At 38.4% G+C, this 17801-nt stretch overlaps 1 protein-coding gene across 2 annotated transcripts in view; it reads left to right on the forward strand.

Moving 5' to 3' along the window:
• Positions 1-14589: 14589 nt before the first annotated feature.
• LOC148041322 (mitogen-activated protein kinase kinase kinase YODA-like) overlaps positions 14590-17801 on the forward strand; it is a 29472-nt gene continuing 26260 nt past the window's right edge. Inside the window, exons 1-3 of one of the 2 annotated variants that reach the window (XM_087678923.1) lie at positions 14590-16137; positions 16350-16590; positions 16683-17002. In XM_087678923.1, the coding sequence (XP_087535049.1) occupies positions 15647-16137; positions 16350-16590; positions 16683-17002 (1052 nt within the window). In that variant the 5' untranslated portion in view covers positions 14590-15646. The remainder of the gene's footprint in view (positions 16138-16349; positions 16591-16682; positions 17003-17801) is intronic. The other variant, XM_087678927.1, reaches the window with a different exon arrangement.

The following is a 17801-nucleotide window of genomic DNA, read 5'->3' on the forward strand; positions in this document are numbered from 1 at the left end:
TGAAAGGGATGCAACTATCCAGGAGATAATGAAACTACAACAATGCACTATTACAATTTACTCCCCCGACTATCTTGTAAGTTCACTTGCTACTTCCATGAATTTGGAATAAGGTTGTTTACCGAGCCTTCACCTAGATATGATGGCTAGTTACTCCAATGGCTGGCCAGCTTACCTCATCCATGGGATTTGCTATTCTTGCATACCCAATGTCAGCCTAAAAGCAAGTTTAACTTCATATGCTCTAGTATCTCTTTTAGGATGTAATGTCATGCCTCCCTCTTATCCAAAGAGTGAGCAGATGATCTATGTTTGCTTCATGCTACAAAAAAGATGATAATCATACAATTGCTACATGTCTTTGCCACTATATATTGGTCTTTTTAGCAACCGAAGGATGAGGCTCATACAACTAGAAGCAAAAAATGATACCCCTTTTGCCAAGTCTATGTACTATCGGTACTATCATAGCTTCCTTTGTGGGCTACAATTCTAAATATGGCACACAAAATTTGCATTAGTTAGCGCATACAAAAGGTGAAATTGGATAAATTTTCAAGTCTGGAAGCATATGAGTACAACACATCTTTATGGGTCTATCCCATGAATTCCATGTTGCCTAGCACACACTACTTTTTTGAACTTTCCTCCTTTTTCTTGCTTGCTTCATCGAGCACGTCACCTAATCTAATGGGTATTGTGTCAGTCCTAATATTAACGCTATCAACTCTTACTTAGAGCATGCTAATTAAGTATTCAAACTAACTAGTTTATCAACTTCCTATTATTGCATACACAATGATGGTGGGGTATGCAAGGTTGTAACTTTGAGTTGGCAAATTAGCATGCAATAGCAAGTGACTACATCAAAGCATGTAATAAAGGAGCCTTGGTGGCGCTTGGGACAAAAAATATCACCATGATCGTGAGTCTATTGAAGAAATTCTTGGATCCTCACATGTTGAACAACACAATGAGCTCTATAGTATTGCATACTCTCATGTGAGCTTCAATGGAGGCATCACCCAATACCTATCCATTTTCATTCTACCTACTTGTTGCTTAACCTCTAGTGTGTTCACAATAAAGGATTATGCAACATGGATTCCTCCCTAGAAGCCAAAGCTCTACCAATAAGGACAACTATGGTGATATGATTGGAGTTTCCATTCAGGTAACCTCTTCCACTTGACGTGTTCCTAAAAACTCATCTCCATATTGAGTGCCACGTATCCCAATGAATGCTACTCACTATCAAGACACATTTGATGCTCTAGAAGCTCATAATACTCTTTAAAATGATGCCCTCCACACCCTGCTACTTGGAGATAGGAAGCAATAGATGCTAGTGGTACATCCTAGGGCTATAGAGAATACGGTGCATCCAAAAGCTTAGTGGTACTTATTTGGGTATGGTAGGCTTCCACCTTCCACTATAGGCCCTGTTAGTGCCTTTACACAAAGCCCTCCACTCCATGCTCCCCTTACACATGAATTTGTACATGCATGATGCAACACTTAGACTGTTCTAACTATAGTACATGGTGAAGCTCGAGAAGGTTTATTCTTGGGTCTAGCAACTTCCACTCTTGTACTATGTAACCTAGTGATGCCAAAGGTGTGCATTCTTATGAATTTGCATGGGTGAGGAATCTACTCTTCCTTATTGACATTGGTAGCCCTGGAACTTGAAGGTAATCGCTTCTAGTATTTGCAAGGTTGGAATAATGGCAATGCTAAGATCACTCACTATTTAAGGGTAAACCATACCTATACTACTATCCCAAACAGCAAATCTGCCTTGCTTGGAGACATGACTATTCCTCGCTCTCTACTACTACTTTGCTAGGTGATAATATTACCTTTGTGGTAATTCATCTAGTATGGCGGCTCACAAGTCTAAATGATCCCAATATACCAATTTTTTATATAAATTCTATGGCAATACTTTCTATGTTGAGATGGCTAAGTGTAGATGTTGTATCTTATCCATACTTTGTGTACATTGTATCGTGTATATAAGAAGAAGAAGAAACTGGCAAAAAAAATATTTGGCCTCCATCTCTCTTCTTGTGTTCTTGAGTGAGCTTCCTCTTGTGTATATGGTGTGTGTTTGGCACAACAACTCAAGCAAGTCTTTTGAGCATGCGATTCATAACATAGTATCAAAACAGTGCCATTGAGAGAGACTGGTTTTAAAGGTTAAAGTGAAAAAAAAGAAGCAAGGATTCGAGTAAGCAAGCAATGGGTAGGAAACCCTCCCATTCTTCTACTCTTTCTCTTGGATAACGCTTGTGGAGGCACCAAATCAAGGTAGAACAAAAATCTTAGATTTCTATGAGATTTGGTGTGTAAGTAGAGCAAGTAGAGCATCGTATATTTTGCACATAAGCCTTTAGGGATATCCTATTACTTTTTTGGCCATGTTAGGCCGTTTCGGGCCCCATTTTAGACATGAAAGGTTGCAGATAATAGTTTCAAAGTATAATTATGTTGACCCAAAATGGGTACACAATTTATAAATTTTGAATCTATAAGTTTTGAGGTGTTTTTCTTTGAAATAAACACAAGATTTATTTGCTAGCAAGGTATAGCTTACATGTACGATTGAACAATCCAATGAAAAAAGCTACTTGGTATATTGCTATGCACTTATTGTGAAAGGTTGCAAAAGACTTGCTTGCTATTTTGTATCAATTTTGTGATAATGGCAGAGAAGAGTGGAAACCCCAACATTGAGAAATTGTACAAGAATAACTACCCATGATGAAAGTTTTGTGTGATAAAATTCCGTATTGAAAAGCCCTCTATGAGTTTGTTACAAGTAAAGAAAAGGAAGCCAAAGCTCAATAATCCTATGATTGCAGAAGAATTTAAGATGCAGAAAGAATGGAATGCAAAAGATAAAAATGTACGTATTGGCTATCTACAATCATTAATACTTTAGAGGCATAGGGAGCTCTAGAGGAAGAGGTGGATGGCAAAACACAGGTTCTAGTAGTTCTAGTATCGTTTGTCGTTATTGTGGCAAAACACATCATATTATAACCTAGTGTTATGCTAAGAAAGATGATATTCACAGTGATAAATTATAGCAAGAAAACTATGCATCGTCTTCATGACAAAATGAAGACAAAAATAAATGTGTGTTTGTTATACAACATATGATTAATGTTGTTACAAGGAAGGGGACACATGATGATGTATGGTATGGTGATTCAAGTGCATCTAATCATATGACCAATCATGCTGAATGGATTAAAGAGATGCAATATTTACAAAATCCAGGTTATGTGCAAATGGGTGATGATTCATGCCACCGAATTTCACACATTGAAAAAGTTTCCTTATCCTTGCATGATGGTCAACAAATACAAAGTCTATCAAATGTATTATATGTGCCATCCATTACAAAGAATTTAGTGTCTGTTGGCCAAATCGTAAAGCAAGGGCTATAGGTTCTATTTAATACAAAACATTATTTTATGAAATATTTTAATTATAAGTAGAAGTTGGTCACAAAAGAAAGTAGAAAGAGCCATATGTTCACTTTAGATGTTGCATTTCTTACTATGTGTGCTAAAGGCAAAGAAGTGGTTGCAAATATTGAAATATGGTACAAATGTATTAGACATGCAAAGTGCAAAGTTTGAAATTAACACAATCCAAAGGGTTGTTTATAAGATTACCTCCTTGTAGAGTTGTAGAATTTCATAAAGTGTGTGAAACATATCAATTTGATAAGCAAGCAAGACAACATTTTTTACATAATAGAGATGTGAGTAAGAATCGACTTGATGTCTTGCATACATATTTGGAGATCTACATAAAACATATCTCTTGGTGGTAGCAAATATATTGTCATGTTTATTGATAATTATCCAAGAAAGCTATGGGTGTATTTTATGAAGAAAAAGAGTGATGTGTTTGCACTTCAAAACTTTCAAGATTGCTGTTGAAATAGAAATAGACTTGAAAGTTATGTACTTGAGGTTAATAGGAAAAATAGGCATATTGCAAACATTGCACGAGCATTGATGGGGTTGAAAAGAATTTGCTAAATCATTTTTGGCTTGATGTTATTTATATTGCCATCTATATTATGAATAGAATACCCACAACTATAGTTCATGGAACGACCCCCGAAGAATGCTTTACAAGTAAGAAGCCTGATGTGTCACACTTGAAAGTGTTTTGTTGTATTGCATATGTTCATGCACCAAATAAGTTGTGAAAGAAGCTTGATCTAAAGGCTTAAAAATGTACTTTCATTGGATACTCTTTAAAGCATAAAGGGTGTTGTTATTATAATCCTATCATCATAGGTTGAGTTCAAAGTGAGCAAGGATGTCATTTTTTATGAGATGAGCAATTGGTGTGCATCTAGTGGTGATGCATTGGATGATGATGATGATCATGATAGTTATAATCCTATCATCATAGGTTGAGTTCAAAGTGAGCAAGGATGTCATTTTTTATGAGATGAGCAGTTGGTGTGCATCTAGTGGTGATGCATTGGATAACGATGATAATCATGATAGTTATGTGTAAAAAGAAAAGCAAGAATCACAGAGCTTTAATGGACTAGAAACATCATTTGGTACTACATCTACAATTGGTTTGGGAGACTAAGGAGAAGTCCCACATCTTTAGGTGCATCTACTAGTATTGAAGGTAAAGACAAAGAAAAGAAGAAAGTATCAGATAGTAATGATGCATCTGCTAGTCATTTGGGGTTTGATAGAGATTCCAGTGGTTTGAAGAGTTTGGATGATGAGCTCGGGCATTCCTTCAATCAAGACATTAGATATATAAAAAGCACATAGTAATGTAAAGGCAATGATCCAATGGTACACAGGTCCAGTAGGGTTAGATACCCTTTCAAAAGATTTGGTTTTGAAGGTTATACAACTCACCATTATGCTTAAATGATAAAGGTGATTAAGGATATTGAACCCACTTGTTTCGAGGATAGTGTTGGTCATGCTCATTGGGATGCAACAATGGATGAGGAGATTGTCGCATTAGAGACAAAGAAGACTTGGGATCTAGTACCATTTCCTAAGGGCAAGAACACTATTGGCTATAAGTAGATCTACAAAATTAAGTATATTACAAATTGTTATGTTAGGAAGTATAAGGCTATATTCAAACATATGGCATAGATCGTGAAAATATATTTAGTCCAGTTGCTAGGATGGCAACTATTAGATATGTAATTACTTTGGTATTAGCCAAAGGTTGGAGTTTATAGAAAATGGATGTAAAGAATGCTTTCTTGCGTGGTGAGAGGTGCATATGGAGCAATGGACAAGTTATGAGGATTTAGAGCATCCCACATATGTGTGCAAGCTAAAGAAAGTGCTCTATGGACTGACGCAAGCACCTAGAGCACAGTCTGACAATATCAAAAAGTATTTGTCAACATTGACTTTTATCTTTTTGATGCTAATCACTCGCTTTATGTGAGAAAGGGAGATGTAGGTTGGGACATCATAGTTATCTATGTAGATGACTTGATTCTTACAAGTGATAGTGACAGTGGTATTGTTGAAGTCAATGACTTTTTGAAGAAAAAGTTTGAGATAAGGACTAATCACTCACTTTATGTGAGAAAGGGAGATGTAAGTTGGGGCATCATAGTCATCTATGTGGATAACTTGATTCTTACAAGTGATAGTGATAGTGGGATTGTTGAAGTTAAGGACCTTTTGAAGAAGAAGTTTGAGATTAAGGATTCGGGCAAGCTAAGGTACTTTCTTGGTATTGAGGTGATTATATGTGATGGTGGTATATGGCTATCCTAAAGGTAATATGGACTGGATATGTTGTCCAAGTATGGTATGATAGTGTGTAAGCCTCTTTCAGTGTCATTGGAGCAAAATTTGAAGTTGAGTGCTGATGTTGGAAATGAGATAGAAGACTCTACTATGTTCAAGAGGATAGTAGGGAGTTTGATTTATATGACTATCCACAATGCCAAACTTGGGCTATGTTGCTAGCCTTGTGAGTCAGTTTATGCGTATGCCTAGAAAGCCTCATTTGGACGTAATTAGATGCATATTGAGGTATGTGAAGTCCACTTTGCATTAGGGACTTTTTTATGAGGCAATTAAGGATATACATGTGTTTGGATACATATTTGCAGATTGGGTTGATAGCGTGTTTGATAGAATATCTACCAATGGATTCATATTTTCTCTTAGTAGTGCAATAGTTACATAGAGCAGTAAGAAGCAACCTACAATTGCTTTATCAAGTATATAGGTGTTGCTATGGCAGCATGTGAGGTGGTATGGTTGCAAAAGTTATTGGGTGATTTGGATATGTAGGGAGATGGTCCAGTTGTCATTCACTATGACAATATGAGTAGTATACAATTAGTTAGAAACCCAATATTCCACGCTAGGACAAAAGACATTGAGGTGCATGACCATTTTGTGCAAGAGAATGTGCTTGCAAGAGATATTAACTTATATATGCTAGCACACAGGATCAAATAGCTGACATTTTCACAAAGGCATTAGATGGAAAGAAGCTTCAAAAATTTTGAATCTTACTTGGAATTACAAAGATACAGTTAAGCTTGAGGGGGAGTGAAATAGCAAGCCCAACACATGCAGACATTGATAATGGACCACCTAGTTAGATGGGTCCCCACATCTACACTTAGCACATCGATGGCCATTATGATCCTCACATGGTCAATTGACTTATCACTTATTATATTTGGTTTGTTGCACCTACCTATTGCTCGCATAGTTATAGTGCCAATCAATTGGTATAGTTAGTTATGCACTGTTTGATTTAGTAGGCCACTTTCCTTTATGTTGTAACTTATCTATAATTTGTGTACATTGTATTGTGTGTGTAAGAAGAAGAAGAAACTACCAATAAAACGTTTTGGCCTCCATCTCTCTTCTTGTGTTCTTGAGTGAGCTTCATCTTATGTATATGGTGTGTTTTTGGTGTAACAACTCAAACAAGTCCCCTCCACTATATGTGATCCATGGCATTCTATATCATGATGAAAGCGAATAAGATGTTTTTTCTATATATATAGAAAAATGATTAACTGATTGATGGATTTAAGAGCAATATATGCATGTGATACGGTGAAGGGAACGACAACAAGTTGTGTCTCTAACACGTGCAATTCACATTAAAAGGAATGTTCTAACATTCCTCTTTTGTATGGATGTAGGTAATAGGTGCAACGCCTTTGTCTCATTTTTTGTACAATGTTTCTTTAGCACCAAGGCTAGTTGGCCCTTTGTACTTCATAGTTCCTGACTCCTTACCTTGCTGGTATACACCATGTATTGCTTTACAAATTGCAATGAAAGACATTTCCATGGTATTAAACATGTTGTACCTTGTATGAAAAGGTTACCCTTTTGTACTAGCATGTAAATGCTATTGCTTTTTGCTAACACACACACACACACACACACACACACACACACACACACACAGCAAGAGAGCATGCACCGATGAGGTGTTACTAATGCATAGATGGCATGAGGGTAACATTGGTTGAAATCGATAGCACAATAAGTGACCAAATTGTATTTTTTGATTTAAAGTATTTTACATCATGACAATTATATAATTAGTAACCTTATGAACTTTTAGTAATCACCTCAATTGGTCAAATAGTGTGCACACAAATAGATGGCCTACAATTCCATAGTTTGGTTACTTACAATGGAATAATGTAAATTTAAGCAACATAGAAATCATCAAAATTTTATTTTGCACGAGCATTTTTTATGTCGAAAGAAAATTAGAGCTTGATTGTTACTTCATTGTTGTCTTGGGAGGGTGGGGCTTTATAAGTATGTACATCTATCCAACATAATGGATTTATAAAATCCCTTTTTTACATACATAAATATATACTTTGATGGGGATATTCATGATTTGAATAGGAAAAGGGTATGTTCTATTCATGATTAACTTACAAATAAGGGAATTTTAAATTAGGCCTTAAACACACGTGATAGTAAGGGTTTAAAGGAGAAAGGATTTTTTAATTAGGCCTTGAACTCTTCCCTTTAAAGGAAAACAATACTCTTTGGTTATAGAGGAGCATTGAATTATGGGATATTGGCCATGTTGTGGCAATTAAACACATATGGTCAAGTAGAATAGAGTTTTGTTGAGAAAATATAAAAAGATCCCTTCCAATGTAATGGTTTGATGTGCTAAGTTGGAAATACTTGCAGTGCTTAAGACACTCAGGAAGATGTGCTAACTTAAATACTTGCAGTATTTAAGTTGGAATTATGGGATATTGGCCATGTTGTGGTAATTAAACACATATGGTCAAGTAGAATAGAGTTTTGTTGAGAAAATATAAAAAGATCCCTTCCAATGTAATGGTTCGATGTGCTAAGTTGGAAATACTTGCAGTGCTTAAGACACTCATGAAGATAGATCGTCGTGTATTTAAGATAGGCTTCAAGCTTGTATCAAAACACTAGAAGGAATATTGGCATAACCTTGCTCATCTACTAATGTGATTGTGATTTTTTATTCAATATAACCTTGCTCTCAGTGATTCCTTTCCAGATAGCGAAGGATTTCATTGCTTCCTTTCTATTTTCATTTGCGAGTTCTTCAAATAAATCAATATTTCTAAGCCCAAATTTGTCAGATTGCATGCATGAACGTTTTCAACATCGTGTGGGGAAAAGCAAACAAAAAAGTGCGCACGTGACTCGTGCCTGAGGAAAATTCCCAAGCCACTGACTGGATAACTTCTCTAGCCTAAAATTCTCCAATATTATTATTCTTATTATTATGTTATTATTTATAAGAGCGCTATAATCTGGGCTGTAGTCTGCATGTGACGCGTGCCTCATGAATGAATCACCATTCGACGACCAAAAATCCTTTGAGATACCTTTTATCGCTTATCTGACGAGGTTGCAGGTACAAGTCAACCAATGAGGAAGCGCCGCGTGGACAACGCGGAGAATGATGCACCACGTGATTTTTCAAGGCAATCACGGCCCTCTTGTTGCACGTGCCCCTCCCCATCTCTCTCTCTCTCTCTCTCTCTCTCTCTCTATCATGATTCATTTCTATCCCTTTCATTCTTTTTTTGATAGCATCAATTGTATCGTCCAGGGTCATAGGCTTGTCTTTCAACTTTTCCGACAAGCAATACATTTCATTGTGTGCATTGGTCCGGTCCCATAGCCCACATTGCCCTTTCAAAGATGTTAATACATCACGCGTCCACACACTCCCCTTCCCTCACTATGTCTATCATATTTTCAAGCATGACACCACTAGGAGGGTAGTGACAAATGAAATAACCTCACTCCCACTTGATCACACCAAGACTCAGTGGGGGTAATAAGGTTTGCCAAAACCCTGAAGGCCCATGTTACCACTACCAAAAAAGACAAGTTTAGTAGTGGTCTAATAATGGTAACACATAAGAAAACCCCAAAGCCTATCAACGATGAATCAATGGAAGTAAGTGCCAAATACTCTTAACATTGACATTTAAGGCAAATGATACCATTTACCTTTTCCACCTAGTGCAACCAAAGTGAAGTTAGCACTTCATTATGGCTATGTTGTGCGTGCTGGTGTCGGTGTGAAATATCCCTAATACCCATATACACACTTCAGTTTGGGGAAATCCCCACCAGGTGCTAAGTACTGTCATGCATGCCCATGAGATCAAAAGGTGAGGGGAAATTTAGCTTCTCACGTGTACATAAGGTAGCACCCTATTCGCAATTTCAAATAACCAAAACGAGGTGATTCAGTTGAGTTGCTACGGTAGACAAAGTAAGATGACGGCAACATTGTAGAAGAGAAATCTCACTCTTGCATTAGAAAATCCTACACATGTTTGCCACTCTCCTTTGCTTTATGACAAACATAAAAATTATGGCCATTAATTGGGCTCTTGTTGTCCTTTGTTAGCACAAAACCAATTCACAAGTTACACAAGCTAAGGTTATAACTTACATGATAAACATCCATACATGTCTATTTTTGCCTATGCAAAAGCTACAATCTTGAACTTATTCAACTTTGCACATGGTTATATTTGGGTGGATTCCAAACTTTGCTTGCTTCTTAATAGTTCTCAGCCTTTTATGAAAGCTATTTAAGTCTTATTCACACACATTAACTTTTGTGCTAGGACCATTTCTAGTGTTTCCTTCCATTTTGTTTTTTTTCCTCTTAAATGACTTTACACACCAAGTCTGCATATATTATGGATTGAACTTATGGTCACCATCCTCCTACATGGTAATGAATAGTCATATTTGATGCTCATATTTAACATAAAGGTAGGAGGCCTATCACCCCTTGTACTTGCTAGACCTTAAGCATATGATTGAATAAGTGATTTAAGGTGAGAAAAAGCAAAAGGAGGAATATTAGAGCTTTGTTGCCCATATTGTATAATAGGTTGTGTGAAAAACGTTGTGTTCGTGCCCTTCAAATAAGCGGTATGAGTGCCTTATGCCTTTGATCATGATGTTTTAGTGGCTTTTCATCACATTGAGGCCACAAATGTATTTACATCCCTCATTTTGTGTTATGTAACCCATCCCATCCTTCTCCTTCAAGAATAAGGTAATGGTGAGTGCAAACAATGCATGTCAAACATTTCGACAAGTTTTGTCAACTAATTGATAGATCTCTATATTTGTTGATGTTTTAAGATAAAATGTTTATTCTTTCACTATTTACACCCTTAATCTACCGACTAGCCACTATCATCCTCATGTGACCAGATCCATTGTTGGACCCACAGTTGGCAATGTGCAATTTTTATTTTTTTATTTTTGAGAGAGGAGAGAGAGAGAGAGAGAGAGAGAGAGAGAGAGAGAGAGAGAGAGAGAGAGAGAGAGAGAGAGAGAGAGACTTACGGTGAGGGAGCCAATTGTGAAACAGGTGCCAAAAAGCAAATACTCATTCAATTCTTAAACTGGTCATCAAATTCCTCTTTACTTTGTTGGTCATCAACCTCCTTACACCTTGAAGGCCCGATTAGTGATGTTACAAAAAAAGAGAAAAATGATGAGAATCTTGTTTAGGTGTCATTCATTGATTTGCCAAAAAGTGTTAAATTACTAGCCCTCAAGTATATCCTTACCTCCCAAATTTGTATTTTTAATTATATAAACTATTTTTAAAATAAAAATTCAATACCGAACTTGTTCAATTCCTCTTGATATCCCCTACATGTTCATATATTCAAATCTTTTAAAAAACTACAAAATGTGAAATTCCTCCCAAAAATAAATCTTTTTTCTTAGGTGTTTTGTAGTTGGCCCCCTTACCCTATAAGCAAACATGGTTATTATGAAATACACTTCCATGTTGGTCTAGTAGATATCTAAAAATCGTATGGGTTAAGGTTTGAAACATAATTCAACCTCTCTAGCCACTCATATCACATGAGAACACACCTAAGCATTAAGGCTACCTCAATATGTTGCCTCCAATGCTCATGGAAAATCAAGGGTTAAACTGGTTACACACCAAATGGTGGATACCCACTTTGTAGGTGTTAACCAATAAAAGTACTTTTTAAGGGGTTGGGCATCCATTGTTCTTTACAGACTAGAGAGGACATGACCTATTATTTGTATGCTAAATAGGTGAACTCCCAGCCCACTTTTGGACAAGGAATCTCCCCCGCCTAGTTTGCAAAGTGACAAACCATTTGCAGCCAATTGAAAAAATAAGAAACATATTATTTTTCACTTTTTTGCAAAATGTGTCATTTTGTTATGTTAAGGCTTTGTGCCCGTGTCAATCATATGTGTAAAGGTTTGAAACATAATTTAACTTTTGTGGCCATGCATAGTGCATGAGAACACACCTAAGCATTAAGGCTACCTCAATATGTCACCTCCAATGCTCATGGAAAATCTAGGTTTAGGTTGGTTACACACCAAATGGGGGATGCCCACTTTACAAGTGTTAACCAATAAAAGTACTTTTTAAGGGGTTGGATACCCATTGTTCTTTACATACTACAAAGAACATGATCTATTATTTGCCTACTAAATAGGTAAACTCCTGCTCAGTTTGCAAAGTGATAAATAAGGTTGCAATTTTTACATTTGCAGCCAATTGAAAAAATAAGAAACACATTATATTTTACTTTTTTGCAAAATGTGTCCTTTCATTGTGCAAAGACTTTGTGCCCATGTCCACACCCAAATTCAAAATTTGCATACCCACACTCTGGCTAAGGGTTGGGCATTTGTCATTTGGTGTGTAGTGTGTAACCAACCTTAGTGTCAAGAAAATTGCAAAAACTAGAAAAAGAAAACTCCACTTCTTCTGACACAATGCTTTAAAACTTATAAAGATGAATCCATTTGAGTTGCGTTTTTGTATAAGTACCATTTGAGTCTTGGAACAAACCTCCCAATCTAAATTTCTAAGCTTGTGGTCTTTGTGTTGTCACGAGCAATGGTCACATCGTGAATGAAGCTTCTCCTATTGCCATGAGCAAAGGTCACATTGTGAATGAGGCTTCTCCTATTGTGAACAAAGCTAAAATAGCACAACAAGCCAACTTTTGGCATATAGATGTGAAATTGTTTTTTGACCTAGTCCATGGATACTAGATTTGAGAAACTCTAATGCATGTCGTTCCAACACTAAAGACTTTTACTATAACTTGCTCTCTAGATCAGGTTAAGAGCATAACTCAATTGGTCAAAAGCTCACAACTATGAGTGTGGATGTGTTCATTCAATTCCCAGTGCTTATGAAATCAAGGTGTCCTAATTCATTAAAAGACAATAAAAATGCAGTACCAAAAAAACTTATTCTCTAGATGTAGAACAAGTGTGTACTTTCCCAATCCAACAGCACGAAATTACTTGGTCTTGTCAATTCTAGGTTGCATAAGCTTAGCAAAATAAGTAAGCTTTCATTCCTATGCTACAACAACTTGTGTTAGTGGCAATGATGTTTTTTGAGGAATTATATTTAGACCAAAATGCAGAACTCAAAATAGTGGAAGTAAAGCTCCTTATTAGATGCATAACCCTTCCAAGTTGTCCCAAAGGTGATGGCCTAGTAGTTGAACATGCACTTATTATGGTGAGGTTGTGGGTGCAAGTCTTGTTGGTGCATCACCTGGTTTAATACATTCACATGATGTGCTCATGAAAGTTTGGGCTCTTACACTTGGCTAGTGCTCCTCCTTGGTAGGGTTGTTGAGGAGGAGAATCTTACAATCAAGCTTTGCTCTCTATGATGTCGGAGTTTACCCTTTAAATAACCAAAGGGATGGTGGAACAAGTAAATATAATTGATCTTTTAGACCTTACAACTCAAGAGCTAAGCTAATAATGCGTGGGAACAATGCCGATGCAACTCTTGCAATTCACTATTTCAAGGCATATGTACATGTGCAAGTGTAAGCACCATCGTTAATATTACGTTTTAACTAATATTTGGAGGAGAGGCACTGCCCCACTTTGAGCATTTGAGTGTATCCCTTTCTAAGTGTCAAGCCAAACATACTAATAGTCGGGACTTTGGATGGACTTCTATTATTTCAGAAGCTGTAACTCACTTCGGCGATAATCTCTCACCTTATCTCTCAACACTCCACTCTAACTAAACAAGTATCCTCCTCTCCAACCTAAGAAAGTAAAAACACAAGACTAGCTTGAGGTGTAGTGAACTCACCTAACTTACCTTCTTGTGTTTGATGACTCGAAGGCTCGAAGATGGTTCCATGACTACAATCAACACAATCCAATGCCATCACTCCTTCGCACCACCACCGAGCACACCAACGAGTTGAAGAGCTAGTAGAGACGAAGAGAAAAGTAAGAAGACGATGAAGAGCTTCACCTTCCCTCAATCCCTCGCTCAACACACCTCTCACTCTCTCCCTCTTAGTCACTCTCAACACAATGGAAGCAAGATGATAGAATGGAAAGATAGAATAGAAAGCTTGAGTAGACACACTGATAGAGCTTCTGCAGCATGGATGTGCCAAATGGATAAATACAACTAAGACTTAGGGTTAGGGTAAGGGTTTGCATTTTGCGTTTAGGGTTTCTACAATTGCGAATTAGAGTTTGCATCCTCTCTTGGACATCCTACCCACTTAGTGGGCTCTAGGCTAGTCAATCCTTGAAGCATGCTTGTATCTTGGCCTAAATAGACCAAGCCTATGCTAATCTAACCACAAATACATGTGCGCAACCCACACAACACTCGCACGTGTGACAAATACAACTGTAGGTGATAAATACAATGTGCATGGGAGTGAGTCCGGCTCTCACAAAAAAGTAATACAACCATAATAGTGTGATGATCTCTATAATCCAAAATAATAGCCGACACTTGTGCTTTTTGCAACCTTCTCAAAATACCATTAACACTAAGTTTTTGGGCATTCGAGTGTGGGTGTCTTATCTTGGAAACCTGGGCGGGGTGGGGGGGGGGGGGGGGGCAATTGCTTGGGCATGCCCAAGCACCAATGTATAGCCTAATGAAGCTTTGTGCGAGAGAGAAGAAAACCACAAGAGAATGAAATCAAAACTCTTGTTGTCTCTTTCTATTTATCTCCTGTGGACATTCCACTTTTCACCAAAGTTCAAGTTTTACTTTTCTCTCTCTTTTTTTCTCTCCTGCAAGAGGGGGAACGATGATGCAATTTCCTCTCTTTCTGCCCTGTTCTACCAGACTGATTTCATTCATCTGTGCTACAGCCGAGCAGGAGCTATGGATCTGAGGGTTTTCCTGAATCGAATAAATAGCTGGATGCATCCCCTGTTTCCTCTTTTGGATCTACAATGCTTCTACCGGCCGGCCATTCTCTCTCTGCATCGTCATTAAAGCTGGCCGGACGTCAATTTCATCATTGACTTCTCACCAGGTAGCTCAAGCTCTGTTCAAGAGGCATTCTCGAGGGTGCGCCTCCTGTGAAGTTTTGTTTTGCCTGTTCTATCTCTGTTTGGGAAGCATTCTTAAGCAGTTCTTCAGGATGCGTCTCGTTCGGAGGTTTTGATCATGTTCAATCTCTGTTGAAGAAGCATTCAAGCATCCTTAAGCATCTCTGAGGATGTTCCTCCTGTGAAGGCATTTTCTATGCCCTTCACATGACACTTCTGCAATACCGACCTCGTAAGAGCCAGCATCTTGTAGTGAAGAAAGCAGAATTCACCGACAATACTTGTGGAGTATGTGACCATCAAGCAGGTCTTGACACCCTGTTGCCCCCCTCGGCATGCCAGGATTGATACCGGAGAACAGTGGTAAAGATTTTCCCTCACCGCGGAGAGATTAGTGGGACAAGCTCTGGAAGTTCTTCACTTTGCGTACATGGCAGGGTCTAGCTCGTTTTGCCTATCCCTGCCTAGAATAGCTGATTGAAGAGAGATTTGGACTGAAGCTGATCTGCATCGTTTGGTTGTGGCATTATGAATGCTCGTGTTTCAAGCATATTGATATTTCTCGTCATTAAACACTTCTTGTACGGTTGACAGATGCAGGTGTCTGTCCTTGACGATTGCAAATAGTGATGCTCCTTGTCAATGCATGCTTTATAGCACGCTTGTAACTTTGCAAGCCAATTTTCAGTGATTGTAACGACAAACAGCTGAGAGCAGGACTTTTAACAACCATGCCTTGGTTTGGCAGCAAGTCTGCTGCAAACGATGTGAAGAAGAAAAAGAGTTTAGAGAACATTTTTGACGGTGCCAAATGGAAGCTAAAGCTAAAGCAGCAGCTTGGACAGGAGAACAGGCCATCCAATGGATCATGTCTCAATTTGGAATCAGGTGCTGATGGGTCAGGCTCCAGATCCCCAACAGTGGCAACTACAGAAGATTCCCCCAAGTTATTTCAGACACAGTCTTATCATCCATTGCCATGTGTGCCACCTTTGCCTTCAGTAAGGACAGCTTCAGGAAGAGTTGCCCATTCTTTAAGCTCACCTTCTTTTCCTCTTCCTTCACCTGAGCAAAGATCAAACGTAGAAGAGGTAGCTGAAGTTGATGGATCTGTGTCAGGTCCAGGATCAGGATCAACATCAAGCACAGTTTCTCAGGACAGTGTACCTGTGTCGGTTCCACTTAGCCATGCTATTGAGGGGTTTGAACAGAAGGGTTTTGGGTGAGTATGTCTTTGCTATTAATATCCATCACTTTTTGTGAGCAGAAAGTTTGAAAGCAATGTACTCTTTTGGTTCCCTAGAATTATCAAATGCTAGGCCATCCTTACATTGTCTGTTCTGGCCACCCTTACATCGTCTGTCCTGGATGTTTGCTTAAGTGTGTACTTTTGACTCTTTGTGATAAAAATAATACCTAATCTACTCAATGCAGGGTTGTGCAAACAAGTTTATCTCCAAGATATAGCAAGTTGAGTCCACGACAAGACTATTCTCAACCTAGCAGCCCCATTTTAAGTCAGCGTTTCCCAACATCTCCATTGCGAGCCTATTCTGGTAACCATGCAGAGGCATTAGCACAGGTGAGGAATGCAATTGGAGGCAATGTTGACAGCCCTGTAAGAAGTCCACGAAGAATCTTCAATGTAGACCAGTCATCGATTAGTTTTCCCACGGTTAGACTCAGGCTCAATTTATGTTCCGAGTTTTACATATGTGACAAGCCAGTCAAGTATCTGGAAGGCTATAACATTTGTTGTGTCAGCAGGGCCGTGTAAGTCCAGAAAGATCTCCAGCTCCAAGTCCAAGGGGAAGGAGCCCTGGTCCAAGTCCCAGAATTCTAAGTGCTGCTGTTTCCCCAAGGCATCCTAGGGCATCTGGAAGGGCCCAAGATTCTCACAATGGCTGGTATGAAAATGAAGTCCATCCTCTACCATTGCCTCCAAGTACGCCTCCTAGCCCTGTAGTTCCGAGCTCCCCATCAGTTCGTAGCTCTTCAGAAAGGCCATTTAACCTTCAAACTGGGTGGCGTAAAGGCACCCTCCTTGGCTCTGGAACATTTGGCCAGGTCTACACCGGCTTTCACAGGTGTGCCATTTGGTGGAGATGTGATGCCTTACTTGTCTATCACAATGATTCACTTGAGGGTAAAGTGCACATGCATGCTGTATTCAAAGGGTATTGGATATGAACATGTTTACCACATTTTGGTATTGTAGATATTAAGCTGGATGTGCTGTTCATGTGTTCTCTGATTTTTGGATAATAAAGTACGCACATGTAAACTAATTACAATGAAGCACAAAAGGTTTCCGTTGCTGCTCTGAGCCCTGTTGGTGGACCATCAATTTAATATCGACCAAGTTCAGAAAAGATTCTCCATTGCAAAAACTCATGCTGTAGACACCTTAAGAAAATCTGGTGCAAGTAACATGACATTGCCATCCAAGGTTTTATGGGACATGGCAAAGACAATGTGAACTTTCAACCAACTCTGTACCTAGCTGAATGCAGAGAGACATGGCAAGAACAGTGTGAACTTTCAACTGACTCCATACCTAGCTGAATGAAACACAACCTTAGCAGGATGGTCTCTTAAGAAGTTATTGGGATGTTGCTGAGAATTGTGGTAACTCTCTATTCTGCTTCTTTTCATTTTAAAGTAAGCTTCTATGGTTACGTTTATGCTCTTACATCTTCTACGAGATTTAATTACCAGATAACTTGTCTTCTATTCGCTTGAAGACTCGTGGAAGACTCCCTCTTCTGTTGCATGTTTCACAGATTTTCCTGTTTCTGCAGCCCTTTTTACTGGCACCGAGTCTTGGCTCCTGGCCAAAGTCTTTGAGAAATATTTTGCCTCGTGGGTATAGCTTGGAGGAAACTC

This window comes from Lygodium microphyllum, chromosome 1, assembly GCF_053477565.2.
Source record: "Lygodium microphyllum isolate KBCC chromosome 1, Lygodium_microphyllum_v1.1.10, whole genome shotgun sequence".
In the NCBI taxonomy this organism is placed as follows: Eukaryota; Viridiplantae; Streptophyta; class Polypodiopsida; order Schizaeales; family Lygodiaceae; genus Lygodium; species Lygodium microphyllum.